Source organism: Miscanthus floridulus, chromosome 13, assembly GCF_019320115.1.
Source record: "Miscanthus floridulus cultivar M001 chromosome 13, ASM1932011v1, whole genome shotgun sequence".
NCBI classification, from domain to species: domain Eukaryota; kingdom Viridiplantae; phylum Streptophyta; class Magnoliopsida; order Poales; family Poaceae; genus Miscanthus; species Miscanthus floridulus.
In genome coordinates, this window is record NC_089592.1 from 83318538 (window position 1) to 83337548 (window position 19011).

Genomic DNA, 19011 nt, shown 5'->3' on the forward strand with positions numbered 1-19011 from the left:
GCCAATTTGGAGCATTTTTTCTACACAGGAAATTAAGAACATGTGCGAAATATAAGATCCTTTATTGACAGAACATTCGATGGTCCCAACAAGAACCAGAAAACAGACAAATTCAGATCCAATAATAATCCTCGAAGTGAATGTTCCTCAGTTTCACATATCCAAGCATCCGTGCGCACTAATTGACTACTCGTACAAAGTATGCCAAAAGCGAAATGTTAAGCAACAGGCGAAGTCCTTGGGCAGCAGAAAACGGCATGCTTGTAATCCTCTGCTTCACTACATCCCCAACCCCAAAAGCCATCTGTTATTAGCGACGAATCAATCGGTTAGACACAAAATCTATCTGCAGTAAGTACATCTGAAGCAGCATGTAGTGGAGGTCGCAGTGAAAAGAACAAGACACTCACGCTGTCTTTGGCCAGTGCAAGTTACTTTGTCATCTTAGCGAACATGTTGCTGTAGAATTTGGCGTCCTTCTTGTTGTACTCCTTAATCTTCTCCTTCAGGGTCTTATATTCCAACTTCACATCCCTGGGATTCGTACCAAAATGATCAGCGTGATATTTAAGAGTATTGTCATGGCAACAAAACACCTTACAGAATCCATTTCCTTCCTAGACTGTACCTGTTGTTAGGATCGATTTCCAGTGCCTTCTTGATATCGGCCTCTGCTAGCTCTAGGTCAGCAAGTTGAATGTACGCTTGCACCCTCCTGTAGAGAGCCTTGACATTTTGGCTATCTAGCTCCAGAACCTGAAAAGGAATCACAAGGTCAGCCTGCATTACTGCATCGCAATTCACACCACTAAACAGACCGTTGCCGGAGTAGATTGTACCTTGGTGCAAAGCTTCGCAGCTTCCTTGTAGTCCTTCAACTTCAGTTTGCAGGCAGCATTGTTTAAATTGCAGCTGATCTTCAGTTGCTTGGATTGCTTCTTCTCATCTTCACTGAATGAACTTTCATGCTCGATGTACTTGGCAGCCTGGGATTAAAACAGAAGTCAGCCAAAGTAGGAACAACCCTGCAGGACTGAAAAATTGCATTTTCATGGTATGGGTTACTACAGAACAGAAAGAAAGATGAAGTACCTTCTCATATCGCTTGGAAGCTCTAGCATATTTGCCCAATTTGAACAATGCATTCCCTTCCTCTTTCTTCTTACCAGCAGCCTCAATCTTCTCTTCATTGTTTAAGTCCCACGACTCCTTGTCCTGTGTGACAAGATTATATTGATCAATTTTGCAATTGCACACAGGTCAACGATTTAGAACAGACAAAGAAGAATATCAGTCATCCGCACCTTCACAAATGAAATAAGCTCAACTTCATAGACCACTGTGCTGTTAGGTGGAACAACAGCAAGATCCTGCTTTGACTCAGTTGAACCAAATGCATATTCAGGAGGAATCGTGACAAGAGCAACCTCACCCTTCTTCATGTTCAATACAGCACGATCAAGACCATCAATAACTTCCTCTGGAAACAGATCATAATACAAAAGAAACATGTTATTCTAAATGAATCACAGGGTGAAGTCCATTTCCTGAATTATTATTTTAACTGAAAGGCCAAGAGCCCCAGACATGAAAGATAAAAGGTTGGTTCTTACCTTCATCGGTCTTGAATTTAAATGGCTCTTCGTCATGACCCTTCTTCGTAAACACTGTGCCATCCTGAAGCTTTCCGGTAATTTTGACTGCCAACAGTAAACATAATCTAGTCAATGCAAGATAAATTAATCAACTGAAAGGAGTTGAGAAGCAACAGCATCATTACAATTGAGTACTTGACCACTTGATCGTACCTTCAACAACGGCACCCTCATTGGGACGCTCATAACCTTCGGCCTCCTTGAGAACCTTCTTAAGGATTTTCTTATCATCACCAATCTCTGTGACAGTCTTCCATGAAACCAACTCAAGGTCAATGACCAGAGTGGCATTTGGTGGCACATCACCTTCCTCTCCAGCTGCTGGTCTACCTTTCTCACCAAATCCATCTGCAATTGAAGTTAGGAAGTTCAAATAAATGTCATAATTCATAAGAATTAAACATAAAACTTGCAGAATAATAATCAAACTTTGAAACAGAAACTCACATTGTGGCTTTACTGTAAGGAGCACCTTCTCTGCCTTTTTCATGGTCTTGACAGCTTTGGCCAGGGCAGGACAAAAGTACCCTGGCAATACATTAGTTAGAAAACAACCGATAGACATAAACATCTTCAGCAGGCCATGTGAAGACATAACAGAAGTAAAGAGGATTACCATCTTTTACAGTGAACTCAACCCCCTCAGACTTGGATACAACAGTACCATCTTCGAGATGGGCCTCATATTTCACTACAGCAATAATGAGAGTATAAGCTATACGAACCCAAAAAAACAATCTATGAAAAGTGTCCCAATAATAAAAAAATTACCAAGTACTTCATCAGGATCCTTTGGGTTCTCCCATTTCTCCCCCTCTTTAAGGATCTTCTTGAATATGCCGCCATCTTTGCAAATATCTTTGACACTGGTCCATGAAAGCAGCTCAACATCAAACTGCAGGGTTGCATTGGGTGGAATAGTTGGAGGTGAACCAGATGCTCCATAAGCCAGCTCTGGAGGAATGGTAAAAACAGCATTTTCTCCTTTCTTCATGGTCTTGATGCCTTGATCCCAACCCTTTATCACTTGACCTGGGCATTTTCAAAATAGCTACTGAGCATTCATTTTCCCACTTACCAATGTCAACAAACAGGCAATAGAGAAAAAGAATAATCTCCAAGCTAGAATTTACTCAGTCATTGGCATGTTTTTCTTCAAACATCATAGCCCTTATATCAAAATAAGCATCGCTTGTAGCTATACAAATCTACAGGGTCACAGGGACTAGGCATTGTTTCGCGATTAACAGAAACACAGCAACAAGATAATTCCCTTAAGGTAAAGTGAAGCCATAACCAAGCACTGACCAGCTTCAACATTAACTTCACATCAATTTCATAGATATAGTAAAAGTTCAATGTCCTGATTCTTGGTAATATCCATGATATTGGTGGAACAAAACTGACAAAGTGATTACTGATTAGAACTACTTCTCCAACTAACAAAAGACTGGTAACTTTGAACTGTTTTTACCATCACATTATTAATGCTACTTCCAAATCCATATCCAAAATCCAAACATGAGACACAGAAGAAATAACCTCAGGGGGAGGTACAAATTTACCTTGTCCAAGCTTGAACTTGAAGGGATCTCCGCGATCGCGGCTTGAGTCAAACTTTGTTCCGTCAAGGAGTGTGCCCGTGTAATGCACTGAAATATCATCATGGGTAAGTAAGGATGAGTTCACTAGTTTAAAAATGTTCCACGACAAGATGAGAAGGTACTTCAAAGATCATCCAGCATCATCAAGGGACAATAAATTGACACAAGACACAAGAGAATCCAAATTCCATTCCATCAGTTAACTCAGCTGGGCGAATGCTCAGTGACCGTATCACACCAACAGAAATAGAAGTGCAGGTATACCTTCAACCTCGTCGCCGACCTCGGGCGTCTCCCAGCCCTCGCCCTCCTTGACCAGCTTCTTCTTGAGCCCCTGCTTGCCGACCTCCTTCTCCTCGCCCACCTTCAACACCGGGCCCTCGTCGCCGCCGAAGTCGCCCATCTCGTCGTCGCCCATCATCTCGTCGTCGCCGGCGGGGGGCATCTCGAAGTCCTCGTCCATGGCTGGCGTGGAGGGGTCAAGCAAGCCGAGATCCGCGCGCGGCTAGGGTTCCGAGCTCACTAGGGTTCGCGGGGGTGCTTTGGAAGGTTCGAGAGAGCGCACGAGGGGAAAATGATGAGAAGCGACGCGATCCAGACCCGGGTTTAAATCCAAATCGGCTGGGGTTCTAGAGTGTTCCAAGAGAGGATTAAAAACGGCAAAGCCAACGGCTCGGATGCTTCTGGTTGTTGTAGGCTGGACTGGATCTGGCTTTTGCCTTTCGCGTGCTAGTGCCGTCGAGGTGCACGGGAAGGGCACGAGGCCGGCACGTTCGATATGAATTTGACTAAAAAAACGCGTGTATTATGAATTTGATTCAAAAAAATTTGTTTGCTTTGGTTTTCTCGATGGATTTGTTACTACATTTGAAGTTCTCAAACTTTCTTTTGCTTTGATCCCAAACGCCCGCTTTGAATCAGGTGAGCTTGATGAAGCGGCCTTTGCCTTTATGCCTTTCTCGGTGTCATGCATTTGGATAGTGTGTGGAACACAAATTAGTCCTTAGTTTAGCGTACAAAGATAAAAAGAGATTCTTCTGTGCTTGGTAGAGGGCCATGCAAATAAAGATAGCGATATAGTAGCATGAATGGTCAATTGATCAAACTTAGTTATGAGCTTTATGATCTTAATTAAAATGTCGTGTGTATTAACCATCAAGATGTTTTAAAGGCAATCGGAGAGTTCAGTCTCTCTGTGTTACGGGCATCTTTAGGAAGGTGAAGATCACACAATTGAGGTAGGGGAAATAATTCTCACATAAATCTGAACAACTTTGTATTTTAGATTAAAACCATAGAGCTCTAGAAATGTAAATTCTAAACAAATTTGTACTTGAGATTAACCATCCATCACTAGCTAGAAATCTACCATTAAATGGAAATTTTAAGAGTTACATAGATTTGATACACTTTTATCAAATTGCTGTCATTTCATAAGAAAAAAAACATAAAATCAGAGGCTTTAAAGTTTTAGCAGTCACGAAGAGCAACACGGACAAAATATGGTGAGAATAATAAGCATCCTTCGTCCCTCATCCATCATAGTAATACTGTTTTATAGCTCCCTACGAGACAATGGTAGCAGGTGGACATGCAGTCATATACCGCTCATAAACCTACAAAGGACAAACAATCTTTAAAAAAACATCATGTTAATTACATTCTTTAGTGAGGTCGATGGAAATGGAACCATCCAAGATCTCGAAGGAAATGGGCGTATAACCTAACCCGAACCCTGTGCTAAAAAAATTACCAGAGAGCTCTAGCCCAGCCCATACCTGGCCTGACAGCCCATGACACAGATTGGGTGCAGATTTTAGGGCCTAAATGAACTGGGCTTTTTTTGACACGGCCTAAAAATAAATGTTCAGATGCAATTTGGACCACTCGCACGCGAGGTTTTAGGATCTCATCTGATGCATCATCATCTGCGAGTCAGCAAACGGTGACGGCAGGACGCCCTCCAGCTAAACGCGTGTCCCTCCAGCTAAACGCCCTCCAGCTAAAAGTGTTCTGTAGCAACCCGTTGTCACTGTAGCAAACCCGCCGCTGAAAACCCGCTCAGGGGTAGAATAGACGGTTTTGGAAAGTTCAGGGGGTAAAACAGACGATTTCATAGTTTGGGGGTGAAGTAGCGTATGAAAGGTGGGGGGTGAAGTAGACTTTTTCCATTTTTTCTTGTATTCATGAGTGGTGTGCTTTTGATAGTGTTCTGTTTTTTGATACATGTAGTACGTTGGGTGGGGTATGTGCTTGATATTTATATCGATAACTACATTCCACTTGTTTTTCATACGTACGTGTTGTCCAACTATATATATATATATATATATATTGTCACTTCCCATCCTAGGTAAGAGCGGATCTGCCACTGGGGTTGGGGGCACGAGCCCTCCTACCGCGGCCCATGGAGCCCCTCTCAGCCTCCTCTTGAAATTTTAGCCATGGGAGAAGGTTAGGAGAGACTAGGTTGAAGACAATGGCAAGAGCCCCCTAAATTTTTTATTCTAGATCCGCCATTAGTAGCCTTTGAAGGTAAACCACTTGTCGTGATTGTTCTTGAAACCACAGAGGTATAGATTGTCGGAGCGTCGTTAGAGTGACCTGGTTCTCCGCTTTCGTGTCCTTCACGAACACGTTTAGCCAGTAGGTTGATCCACTTGCCGAAGGTCGCCTTCGTGGTGGCGTTGATGTTCTTGTGGAACACTACCATGAAGGCCCCGTACCTGGCACTGTTGGTGGCCTTGACGTAAAAGGCAGTCGTCAGCCTGCACGCGGACATGAATGTATGAACATCATAAATAATTATAGTATGCAGTATTTAGGGCACGTTTGGATGAGCCAGTGCTAGTTATCAGTTGAGCTAAAAACTAGTTTAAATTAGCTGAGTTTTGTTAGCTAGTTGGCTAACAACAAGTTGAAGAAGACTTATAAAAAATAGCTTATCTATTAGCTCTCTTGTTTGGACACAAGGGCTAATTTTAGTCAATTTTTAGCTAGCTAGTAATTTGCCGATGTATCAAACAAGCTCTTAATTAAGCGATTAACAATTGTACTCACTCACTCACTCACTCTAGCTAGCTAGCTATAGTCTTTAGTTAAGTTGAGCTAGCTCTCGATCGCTTACACGTTGTCACCGGTGCATCGGCTCTGGCGGCCGTGATGAATGTGATGATGCTTATCAAGTATCGCAGGTGCGTAGATGCCAAACCATACATCCACACTTGATCTATTTCTAAAATTAATTTTTTTTACTTCATGCCACATAAAAATAGGGAGAATAATTATAAAAAAATAAAAATTGGAGCATTGATGAACAACAGCTGTAGCTCAAAATAATATGTTGCTAGGTGTCACATGGATGTGCTCATACAAACTGAAATTGGCCACCCCTTTTGAAGAACAGTTATTCTACATTTAATGCCACATAAAAATAGGGAGACGGACTAATTATAGGAAAATTAAAATTGAAACCTTAAAAATTGTAGCTCAAAAATAATGAGTTGCTAAATGTCACGTGGATGTGCTCATCAAAATTGAAATTGATAGCCCCCTCTTGAACAACAACTATTCTACTTCATGCCACATAAAAATGGAGAGACTAATTCAAAAAAAAATTAGAGGCTTAATCATGAACAACAATTGTAGCTTCAAACAATGGATTGGTAGTTGTCACATGGATTTGCTCATCAAAATAGAAATTGGTAGCCCTATTGAAAAAACTCTACCGTACTCCATACAAGAACTAATTAAAGAATCACATACTAACTATCATCACAATCACCACGTAATTTGCTAGGAATTAAAATGAGTTCATAGACACCAACCTTTTAGAAGATGGATTCACCACAATTTTAATGTCTTCCTCAAGATTCAATTGAAAAGTGTTCTCTAAAATGGAGAAATAACTAGCATGAGAATCAAGCATTCTAGCCATCAAAACAATTAAAAAGCTACAAATTCAAAGGAGTATGGATGCTTGTTGCTAACCTTAGAGCAAGAAGATCATGTCTATGCTTAAAAATCCAAGACCTTGTTTAGTATTCTGGTGAAAAATTGCCATAAACAATAGAGGGACAGGTGGGAAAACGTGCCTCCTGGATGAGTATGCTCGGGATAGGAGAGAGAAGGGAGGAGATCGTCTGCTTTTGTACTTTGCTCTGTCACTATCGGCTCAAGTCAAAAGTTAGCAGTGATAACATAGCATCACTGTCGGTTCAAGCCATGAACCGACAGTGAAATATCACTGTCGGTTCAAGCTATCAACCGACAGTGATATATATTTTCACTGTGAGTTTTTTATAGAACCCTAACTATTTTCTAATTTTGAAACTAAGAACTGACATGGAAGAGTTATCACTGCCAGTTCGGTAGCAACCGGAAGTGAAGGTCGAATCTATAGCAGTGGAAGCACCCCGACGACACACTCGGACTTGAAACGACTTGGACATCCTCACCGCTTGCATTTGCTATGCTAGCTGCTGGCTGTTGGCTGTGTGATCGTGACTGTGATGGTGTCTCTCGATCTGATCCAATATATAGTACCGGGCGGTGCATTGGCATTGGCATTGGCATTGGCGTGGGTGTACGACGTAGATATGGATGCAACCCCGGGCTAAAATTGCCTGGAGTTTGGAACTGCATGATATTTGGTTGACATACTGAAAATCTTCCTGGTCCAGGCAAGGTAACTCACCCAGACGGATGAAAATGAACGCCTGGCTCGAGGCACCGTTCTTGCCTGGGCTAATGTGCCGCGGTACGACGAATTTTTCTAACTACTTCCTATTCACGTCAAATCAAGCAAACGACTTACCCATGATTACTACGTTTTTTTCATTTTATTTTGTCTCGGTCTTTTTCATTTGAATATAACGATAATAATTGTAAATATTGATTTTAATCTATAAATCTAGAAAAAAATGTAAATCATTAGTGTCCTAAAAATTTATTAAGAGTTGAACTAATCATATACAATGCCGTTAGACACATACTAATGTTTTATTCTCTCTTATCACTTATCAGCGTTCTCAGGGTGGTTTTCAACCAAACAAACTATGACCTAACTTGCCTGACCAGCTGGCAGATTCCATCAGATTTCCATACAACTTCCAGGCAGCATTTTTTTACCAGATAAGTTGTTCAGGTTTCCAACCAAACAGGCCGTGAGTGCATGATAGAGACTAGTACCGGCCGGTGCAGTAGTGTGGTGTGGGTGTAATGTTGTAACCCCGCTGGTCTGCTGCTTAATTATGAGCCCTGTTAGCTCTAAATGTCTTCAATTAAGGGCATGTTTCATACACATGACTAGTTACTGGTTGAGCTAAAAACTAGTCCAAATAACTTTGGTTAGTTAACAACTAGTTGAAGACTTATCTAAAGAATTAGCATATATGTTAGTCCTTCCGTTTGGATGCATTAGAGCTAATTTATATTAATTTTTAGCTAGCTAGTAATTAGCCCTTGAATCCAAACATGTCCTATGTTGGCTCCTTGCTTGGCACACTTGTGTTCCAGATCAGTAGATCATCACCATTGCAAGATACTCCCTCCTTCCCAAAATAAGTCTTTATCTTATTAGGCGCAAAAAAAAAAGTCTTTATCTTATTTTTCGAGGAGTCAACCAATCTCAACTTTGTCTATGTTTATAAAAAAATAGTATCAATATTTGTATCTCGAAACAGTTTTATTATGAAAACATATGACGCGATTAATCTAATGATAATGATGTTTAACTTATGTTGTAAATATTAATATTTTTATATATATTTGGTAAAATTTGAAATTGTTTGACTCCTCGAGATGCAAGACGAATATTTATTTTGGGACGGAGGGAGTACTACTTGCTAATTTTACACCGTTCAGTTAATTAGATAGATATGCATGGTTCACAAACATTGACTTTTTACCGTAGGATAAATGGAAAAAGAAAGTGGTCTATCGCGCGGTTTAAATCAATTTGCAGACTGCATGTGTATATAAGCAAGCGGCGTGCTCGGGCTCCCGGACCTCCGATCTACGACGTCGGCGTCGCAGCAGGCCGGGCCAACCGCCGACCTGGAGCAGCTTCACCATGTCGGCGCTCTCGAAGCACCACCGTACCGTAGCGGCGTAGGCTGTAGCCTCATCCGCAGTATGCATGGCGCTCTCAAATTAACCACCACCGTAGCGGTGTGGCCTCATCTGCAGCCCGGAGTTCCGAAGCCTCCACTGCTGCTACGAGCGCAGGTCTTCGGCAGCGCCATCTCATCAACGCCTGGGAGCATGTGAGGCTGGCCGAGCACATTTGGCATTAGATTCTTCACACACCGTAGGTTTGTACATTTGTATATACACGTCCATAGCTCTCCTTACACAGCTTACTAATCTAAACGAGGGATAAAGATGAGGAGAAGATTCTTCAACAAGGACGGTACATAAATAAAGAGATCATTAAGGATCCAATGACACTCAGATGAGGTTTATAAATAATACAATTTCAATTAATGTTGATTTGGATGATTTGCGCACAATGAAAGGATGCTTATTATTATTATTATTTATACAACTTAAATTTTTTATTTTTTCACTTGACTAAGGGCTTATTTGGTTAGGCTCCTCCCTGGCTCCTCCTCTGGCTCCTCCGGAGGAGCCCTGTCAAACGTTTTTCTAGAGGAGCTGTTTTTAAGTAAAAAGCAGATGAGCCGAAGCCATTCTAGAGAAGCCCCAAATTATGGCTCCTACAAAACGGCTCCAGCTCCTCCGGAGAAGCCATACCAAACATTCCCTAAATATTGCAACATAACAACATAACCATCCTTGATCATGGTATACATTTGGCGTGTTCTTCTACGATCAAATCAGCTTAATCAAACTACATGATATAGGTGACGAAGATCATGAAACGGGCGTTGTATTTTCTATGTAACTAGATTTGTACATTTCTTAATATGTTCATTTAAGCTACGAGCAACAAAATTCAAAACCCAGTGCATCGCACGGGCACATATCTAGTCAAATAATAACAAAAGAAACGTGGCGTGCTTGTCCATCTTTTCCCTACACAAGTCGGAACTACTATATACTAGTATGTTGCGCGCGCCATTGCGCGCGTCGGTTATTCAACCAAAGATACTACGCAGGATTGAACAATCAACTAATCTTTAGCAACTGACATGACAACTCCTCATGGTCGTAGCATGAGGATGGTATGTACATATATTTTACATAGATGTGATAAGCGCGGTAATGGTCCCTTAGATGTACAGGTCAGGTCTGTAGAGCTAACATAACAGTTGACAACACTTGCAAGCTTTATACATTAGGGTTCATGGTAGGTAGCAACGGCAGTGCTGGTATGATGACACATAGTTTATACACACGGTGACAGGTTCAGGTAATTAAACATTGTAGGTCAAGCACTCGGTGATGACCTTGTTAGCATCTCGCTTCTCGGTCTCAGAGGTCACTATCCGTGGAGACAGAAGCTTCCCAGGTGGATGGATCTGTATGCAGATTTGCTTTTGTTAGCTCTCTGTGGTCTGTGAGGCATAAGGAATATGATCACTACAAATATGATGGCTGGCAGCCCCTGAACCCAATGAGAAAAACACACGAAGGACTTAACTTTGTTTGCTTCTAACACTCTACTCTAAGAAAAGAGGCTTGGTAAAAAGCAGACACCCAAGGTAAATAGAATAAACTAAAGATACTGCAATGGGAAGAACAAGCAAAACACTTTAATTTTCTTTGCTTCTAATATTCCTGTAAGATCAGAGGCATGGTAAGAAAGCAGGTGGCGAAGTTAACGAAGCACAAGGCCTGTACCATCTACGATATCTGATAAAGTAGCTTTAAATCATTCATTCCAAAGCGAAGTGCACGAAGAATTTGAAATCCCATGCTATCTGGCCCTGAAATGTAAACAGGGACATGAAGAACCTGAGAGGTACTTAACCAAATAGAAAAAAAATGCAAACCAACCCTGGTATCATGCATAAAGAGCACAACACAAACATGTAGGAACTCACTAAGATAATGTGAGAAGACCTATGACAGTAATTCTGTCCTCGACAATGTATGGAACCAAGACAACCTAGGCTGCAAGTTTAAAATGAGATGGTTAGATGTATGGATGTGGACTCATCTATAGAAATGAGAAACTGCCGAAAATATATTAGCAAGTATGCATCGGTATGATATTGGCAAGTTCTCATTTATCATCAGCATTTCTTTAAATAGCTTAGACACGTAAAATTTAGAAACATAAGTTTTATCACCGTAGCAGCAAAGACATACTGCTTGCTTCAATTTTTTTTTCGTAACTCTGCTCGAATCATTGCGTGGTCGAACATTACCATTGTCTACCTTAACAGGTCTATCTTGCACAATATTGCCTTCAATTTCGTCGTCAAAATCACTTGATTCAGCAGTTTCAAACATTGAATCCTTATGATATTCATCATCACTCTCAAGTGGTATTTCCTTTCCAGAAACATGTGATGCAGAAAGTAGCTTTTCATCAGATGTCAACATATGGATGAGACAAATAACCTGTATCTAAAAACTTCACTAAGCAGCATGTCTGCTTCATCAAGCACCTATTCCAGAAAAACAAACTATTATGACTCTGTAGTAGATAGAAAATCAAGTAGTTCAAGCACTTGCTTTAAAGGAAAACAGACATATGAAGGGGATTAGAGACATGCACCAAACATGTTAACTATGTAGATATTCACGTCCTAACTCAAAACTATTCCGAAGCAACCAACTGAACCTGCAATCTGCTATAATGAATTCATCATCACTCACAAGCGATATTTCCTTCCCATAATCCTATGCTGTAGAAAGTAGCTTTTCATCCAATCTCAACATATGGATCAGGCAAATGACCTGGTTCTCCAAACTCCAGAGAGTAGCATATGCGCTTCATCACACACCTAGCCTGATTAGATGGGTAGGTCTCCATTCCTGGGCGCTGCAAAAGGAAGAAGGGAGCAGCATCAGGGGAACCTGGATATGGGGAGCAGTAAAATTTGCATGAGTTCTTATGTAAGGCAAATCAATTTGATGAGCACAATCAAAATCGTAATATGAATTGCACAGTTTCTTAGGATATCATCGATTATTCAATATTCGGAGAGTAATTTGCATTGCTCATTTAATTTAGTGTGACTCGGCATTTGTTACAAAAGTGTTCATTCAATTTTCATTCACTTTACTCTATAGGTTGATGCAATAAGCCTGGCAAAAATTTGATCTGCCATACGAAATTTTTTGCTGTACCATTTTTTTATACGGGAAACTACACATAGCCAGATTTTTATGTAGTGAAACAATAAGATCAAACAAAATAGGAGCAAAAAGTGGGTGATGAAGAGCACGATGAGTGTGGTGATAGGGATTAAAGAGAATAAGGCATGTAGTAATTCAAGGAAGGAAACAGAGTAAAGAAATATGGCAGAGAAATGAGGTTACCCATCACCTAGGAACTATTTACCGGAAAGGAATCAGACGACGCTTTACTGGTTTGTAATGTATAACAAAAATGGAAGTCCAGAGTTTAATCTGATCTGCTATTGGAATTTTTTTAAAAATATTGAGGGGAAATGGAAGCAAGAAGAATTTGCAGCTCTCCTCTCAATATTAGCTAGAAACTATGCAGCGTATATTCCACAGCATTTGTTCCTATAGATGCGTTCTCTCATAGCAAGATGAGGATGGAGGTACGACTGTTTAGCATGCATAATAATCAAATAAAGGGTGAGCAAGGATGGTATCCAAAATTCTAAATCAACAAATGTAACAAAGGAAATAAACATAATAGGGTAAGACCATTCATGGGAAATGCTTTGGTGGCTGGTATCCCAAAATCAAGATTCGGTTGGGATCATGGTAGAACAGATGAACTAAAATTACGAAGCCTAAATTGAAATACTCTAAAAAAATTGCAGCCGAGATCTACTTTTGTTTAGTTAAATCCTCTGGGAGCCAAGGAAGGCAGTAAAACTTAATCAAATTATGTGGTGTCTAAATCTGAGGCTAATCACAGCACTGGTGCACAAAACACTCCAAGACATGGACAGTACTCGAAAACAATTGTCTGGCCTGGAAAAACTACATAATAAAAAAAACATTGCCAAATTAGCAGTCGTTATAGAACTGTGTCTTTGTAGAAGGTTTGGGTAAGCAATTGTGGAGCAACAAATTATCTGGGACAAAAAATTGTGCGGAAAGCATCTAACGGCATAACTCAAATTTAAACAATTGGTCTGACCATTTGACGAGGTTTCCTTAATTAAGTACGGAATAACAATTTGAAGAATCCAACATATACGTACGACAACATTTTAGAAAATAGTACCTAGCATGCATGGATTTTAAAGACTAACACGGAACTGAAAGCAAAAAGGAGGTAGGAGAGAAGCAAGGCAGCACCTGCGTCTGTACTGGCTGGATTTGAAGCTGGGCCGGAGGCTTCTGACGAGAGCAGGCCGCGCCAAGGGGTACCCGCATCGTCGGGTACCGACGGGGCCCGGTCGAGCCGTTGCGCCACGAATCGCGGGCGGCGTTCCGGACGTTGGCACCGGCCATTGCACGTCCGCGGAGGAGAGAGGATTCTGGCGGAGGAGGCATCAAATGAGGGAAGAGAAGAAGAGGACTACGTACCGGTAGATGTGGCCGCCGAGCAGAACCACTGGCACGGCCGATGATGAAGTGTCAAGCTAGGGTTTCGTCGAGGCCACGCGGATCGACGTCAGGAGGCAGCGCCGAGGAGCCAGGGGGCAGTGGCGCCTGCAGCCAGCTGCGGGGATCCACTGCGCTGCGCCGTTCCGTGTCGGAAGGCAGCCACCGTCGGGGCCCTTCCGGACGGCCGTGCCGCACACTAGGAATTAGGCAAGCTCCCGGCTCCCTGAGGGAAGCCGGAAACAGTTATATTGTTTCTGCCTAATTCCACAATAATTGTCTTACAAATATTTCTAGTCTCCTGCTAATAATAATCTATAAATAACCCCTTCCTAATATTATAAATAAGATAACTATGGCCCTTGGGCCCTCTAATGCTGGCGTCTCCTTAGCCACGATTGGGCCTCCTGCGCTGATAATGGATGCCGGTCATAACATGATCATTTAATGGTACAAAACTAATGGAAATGCATACCACTTTTTATCTGTATGAGCACCTTTAGTTACTCAATAGAAAGCAGAAGCAGAACCATACTGCAATTATTCCATAGAAGCACACACATGTTTCATTTCAGGATTTTCAATTTTATACCGAGGAAATCTCCACCACCACCTTACTCTAGAAAAGTTAGATCCTGAATTCTCTTTAGGCCCAAGGTATTGGAGGCATAGAATAATGAATGGAGGATATGAAGTAATTCTTTTTTTTTATCTAGAATGAGTTTTTAGTAACCTGCACAGTATACTATGGAGGCTCATTACAACATATTATTCTATCCAGTGTAAGTTTAAGATACACACTGAACCATGGCCACATAGGAATAGAGAATGCTATTTTGGTGCACATAGGAGCACTAACAAAACTAAATATAGCATTACTAACTTTTGGCATCGTGGTGAAAAATAGACCCCCTCCTTGTTTCCTAAAAAAAATAGACCGGCTTTGATCTAGATACATCTTTCCTACCGCAGCCCTATGGCAAATAAAGGAAGTAACAATTCCTGCAGAGCAGTAAGGATTTATGAAGTTGCACCTGCTGATGTGTGTACCTTGGCATAGCTGTTTGGTCCACTGAATCTTCAACTATATCCATGCTTCAGTAATCAGGAAGAAACACTTATGGTTGATCAGTGCAGTGTGTACGTGGGTATGCGTGTGTAAGCGCTGCTTCCAATCCATTATCAGATTGTATTGTTTCACCTAATTTAGGTAAAAGAAGATCATCATGATCAACATTAATCATTGTCAGACATAGCTAGTGCTGGACTAAAAGAATTCAATACTGCTGTTTACAAAAAGGTAACTATCCTAATTGGTATCATACATTATTCTATATACAGAAAAAATTAAGAGAATTGGAAGCTGACCTCACACAGCTGCATCGCAAGGATACGAATGACAGCACTGACTGTTGTAACATTAGGAGGAAAGACATTCAGAGATATAGAAAAAATATTCATAGATACTTGAGATACCTAAGGTCTCCATCAGCTTCCTCACTGCCTCTTGTTTCTCTAAAAAAATAGAGCATACCACCATGCTATCAAATTACTGGAACCAAGACACAAGGCTAGCCTGTCTAAACGAAAAATGCAATCTGCTCAGAAGAGACATTACTGAAATAGCACTTCAACCAGATGAAGCAATACTCCATACAATAAACCGACATTAGCAGTTAAACAATGTTCTGAAGAGGGAGCCTCAAATATAAGTGTGAGTAAGCATAGGAAACACAATATTTCAGTGAATGTACCAATCAACATGGATTTTCTTCTTTTAATACCAAGTTTGTAATGAATAAATTGCTTCTTAATGTGGTAGACAAATCTAGAACTACTAATGGAAATTCAAGATCTGTAATATGAACTTCTAATATGTGTGAACTTCTAATTTGTACTATCAACTTCTAAGGCTCATTCAGTTAATAGTCTGAAGCGGAGATTGCAGCAGGAATCATAGCAGACCAAGCATTAGCAGGATTCATAAGAGGGCCAACAGATGAGCCTACGAATAATTCATTTCAGTAACACTGTAATTCCAACAGGTGGTACTAAGGAGTTGAAGGCAGCTCATATTTTTTTTAGTTAGCCAAACTAACAGTCTTTGTGAACAACAAAGCCAATGAACTAAGGTCCATGTCGATGAAAAATAGTTAACAAACCCATTAGCAGGCGGATGACGAAACCTGTAGAAAAGTCAAGTAAGGTTACTATTGAGTACCAAAGCACATTAATCTAATAAAAATATGGTTCGGACAGCCATTGAAATGAACATAAAAAGGGCAATCAAACTGAAGAGACCATACTGCTTTGTTTTTTTTACTATGCTAAGGCAGATCTAGCATACATGGTGTTAATCATATGTTGAGCTATAATTCATACATATCACTGGCAAACATAATTAATAAAGTCAAGTGTTGACAAATAGTATAAGGTATCTAATAACAGTTAGCAGATACTTTGGACATTTTTGTACTATCGTAAATAGAGAGAGCAGGATATATGAGCATCGACATAAGCTAAAAAGACACAAGACATGGGTTTTTTTTTTTACTTTCCTAAGGCAAATCTAGCATACATGGTGTTACCTGTATCTGAAGGTGGATTCATAAATATTGCTGACAAATATAATTAACAAAGTCATGTGCTGATAAATAGGATAAGATATTTAATAATAGTTAGCAGATACGTTGGATATTTTGCTAGCCTCCTAAATAAAGTGAGCTGAATATACGGGCATCGACATAAGCTAAAAAGGCATAAGGCGTGGCGCTGTCTAAGATATTTTAGACTTCTAACCGCGACTATAAAAAGAAGGAAACATTATATATAGGTGTGTACAAGGCCTAAGAGACACCATTGAACCGAGATGCAGCGGTAGATCGGTTTGATGTAGTTGATCCATTAGACATTTAGGTACCAACATAGAGTAGAAAATATGAGCACTGGGATCAACATTTAGGTACCAATATAGAGTAAAAAATATAAGCACCAGGATCAATTAAAGAGGCACAAGGCACAACGTGTGTTTAATATATTTTAGATTTCGAACTGCCACAATAAATGAAAAAAATATTATAATAGGAATAACCCCTTGTTTAATAGGCCTAGTAGTCTTGTTATATCTAAAAACAAATAAATTGCAGCCCTCGACTATCAATCATATGCCAAACTAAAAAAACATGAATGTAAGACCATTGATCAAAAGCGCATGAAAGTCGTAGAGCATACCAGAGCACCATATTTTAGCACATAAACTTGGCTCAAAATCCTAAACCTACAATAGCTATGAATCAAAGAGTAGAGAACCGCAAATATCGAACTGTAGGGAAGGGGAGGCAGAAGAGAAAAGAGTGCACGGCGGGGTCTAGGGTTAGGCCCATCCGGAATGGTACCTAAGTTTTCACCGGCCAAAGGAGCACACGTGCCCTAGCGAGACGAAGCATCAAGAGGCCGCACAGAGGATGGGGAAGAGGAAGGGAGCCGCCGGCTCGACCCGCCGCCACGACGCTTCAAGCGGCGCCGCTCGAAGCAGCGCCATGTCCTTGCGCCCGCCACCGTCTCGGGAGGTAAGGGGAGAGAGGAGGATGACATGGCGCCAGCATCTCGGGAGGTAAGGGGAGAGAGGAGGATGAGATGGCGGAGGAGGGCGGCAGAGGAGGACGGCAGCAGCGCGGCACGGTCTCCCCACGCCGCCGCCCCTGTGGGCGTCGGGAGACGGGAAAGAGAGCGAGAGGGAGGACTTTTTTTCGGGATGGATGGATCGGGACGGGCCGAGAAGTTTCTGGGTAAGGGAAGAGAAGGGAAGCTGAGTATATATTTAGTTTTTACAGATTCTAATGAGAAGCAAGAGCAAGTCGTTTCTGGTAGAAGAGACCAGGTAGAAGCTAAGCAGTAAAATCAGAAGCTGATCTCAGTAGAATCAGATGAAAACAACCTGAGCCGTCGATGGTCAAGATCCAATGAACGGTAGAATTTTGGGCGACGTGGACGGCGCTCCTGGCGGAGGAGCAGGCCGGCCTTGTCTAGGTAAATTCCACACGAACATACTGAAAGTTTGGCTGTGCAGGAAACATACATTAAGCACCCAATGATTGGAAGAAGTAACATATGCATGCCTGAAAGCAGCGAGCATGAGAACAAAGAAATGCTCCAGTGCAAATCAAGTAGACTAAGTTGGAACTATTGAAGATGTAGTTGTAAGGAATATATATAGTTTTTTTTCGACCTGTAACCACAAAGACGTAGTTCTAAATAAATAGCAATAATTGTCTAGAATATATCAAAAACAGAGTATGGAAAAAATTGATGCATGTGTTTGTTGCACTCATATCACTATTAGAAATTAACACATTCCTTTTAAGCAAATTTGGCTATATATTTCTTTAGCGGTAAAAACATGCATGTATGAAGTGGTGGTCTGTGAACATATGTAAACTGAAACTTCGAAGAACGCACCGTACGAATCTAACATGTTCACAGGAGTGCACCGTATTCATAGCAGCAAAAACCTGAGGACAGGAAAGCGACGGTATAATTCTTCACTATTTGATATTCAGGACCATTGTCATCTAGCGATATGTATTCTCTGTCTAGCACAGCATGTGAGAAAACCTTACATAACAACAGATAATGCGACGACTGGGTGAAAATGAACCCAAAACTAATCATAAATCCAAAACTATATCAAATTAGTAACCCTGATGTAGCAGGAAAAAATCAATTGCACAGAGCATTTATATAACAGCGTCACAGAATGTGTAAGTGCATTATTGTTGAACTCTGCTAGGAGAAAACTAAATAGTAGATCAGTCTACTCTTCATAAGCATGTATAAATAAATTTGTTATAGCCCATGATAACCATATATTCTCAAGAATTTGTATCATATGCGGAGAACTTTTAGCTCACCCAAAAATATTAGGCTTGACACACCAACAGGAAAATAGAACTTTTACTGACATGACAACACAACAATAGATGTGACCAATTTCATTGAATGAAATTGAAAGCTATATAAAATCAAGTCAGTACTGCAAATCAGTTACATGTGTAGATCATGAAACCGTTAGATGGTTAGGCATGTGT

At 40.9% G+C, this 19011-nt stretch overlaps 1 protein-coding gene across 1 annotated transcript; it reads right to left on the minus strand.

Moving 5' to 3' along the window:
* Positions 1-43: 43 nt before the first annotated feature.
* On the minus strand, positions 44-3853 carry LOC136499156 (70 kDa peptidyl-prolyl isomerase). Its single transcript, XM_066494851.1, has 13 exons — positions 3524-3853; positions 3221-3307; positions 2427-2687; positions 2272-2346; positions 2103-2183; positions 1809-2003; positions 1614-1700; positions 1305-1480; positions 1093-1215; positions 840-986; positions 629-756; positions 411-534; positions 44-304 (listed from the first exon to the last, which is right to left on the minus strand). The coding sequence occupies exons 1-12, from the start codon at positions 3720-3722 to the stop codon at positions 432-434; spliced, it is 1662 nt and encodes a 553-aa protein (XP_066350948.1). The 5' UTR covers positions 3723-3853; the 3' UTR covers positions 44-304; positions 411-431.
* Between the last annotated feature and the right edge of the window lie 15158 nt (positions 3854-19011).

What these genes read in the sequence shown, in the direction of transcription:
- LOC136499156 (XM_066494851.1), bottom strand. Translation starts at nt 3,722, where the DNA reads ATGGACGAGGACTTCGAGATGCCCCCCGCCGGCGACGACGAGATGATG. An exon ending in CCTTACAGTAAAGCCACAAT is followed by an intron (nt 2,004 to 2,102) that starts GTGAGTTTCTGT and finishes CTTCAATTGCAG; the next exon opens with ATGGATTTGGTGAGAAAGGT. An exon ending in CTGCGAAGCTTTGCACCAAG is followed by an intron (nt 757 to 839) that starts GTACAATCTACT and finishes ATTCCTTTTCAG; the next exon opens with GTTCTGGAGCTAGATAGCCA.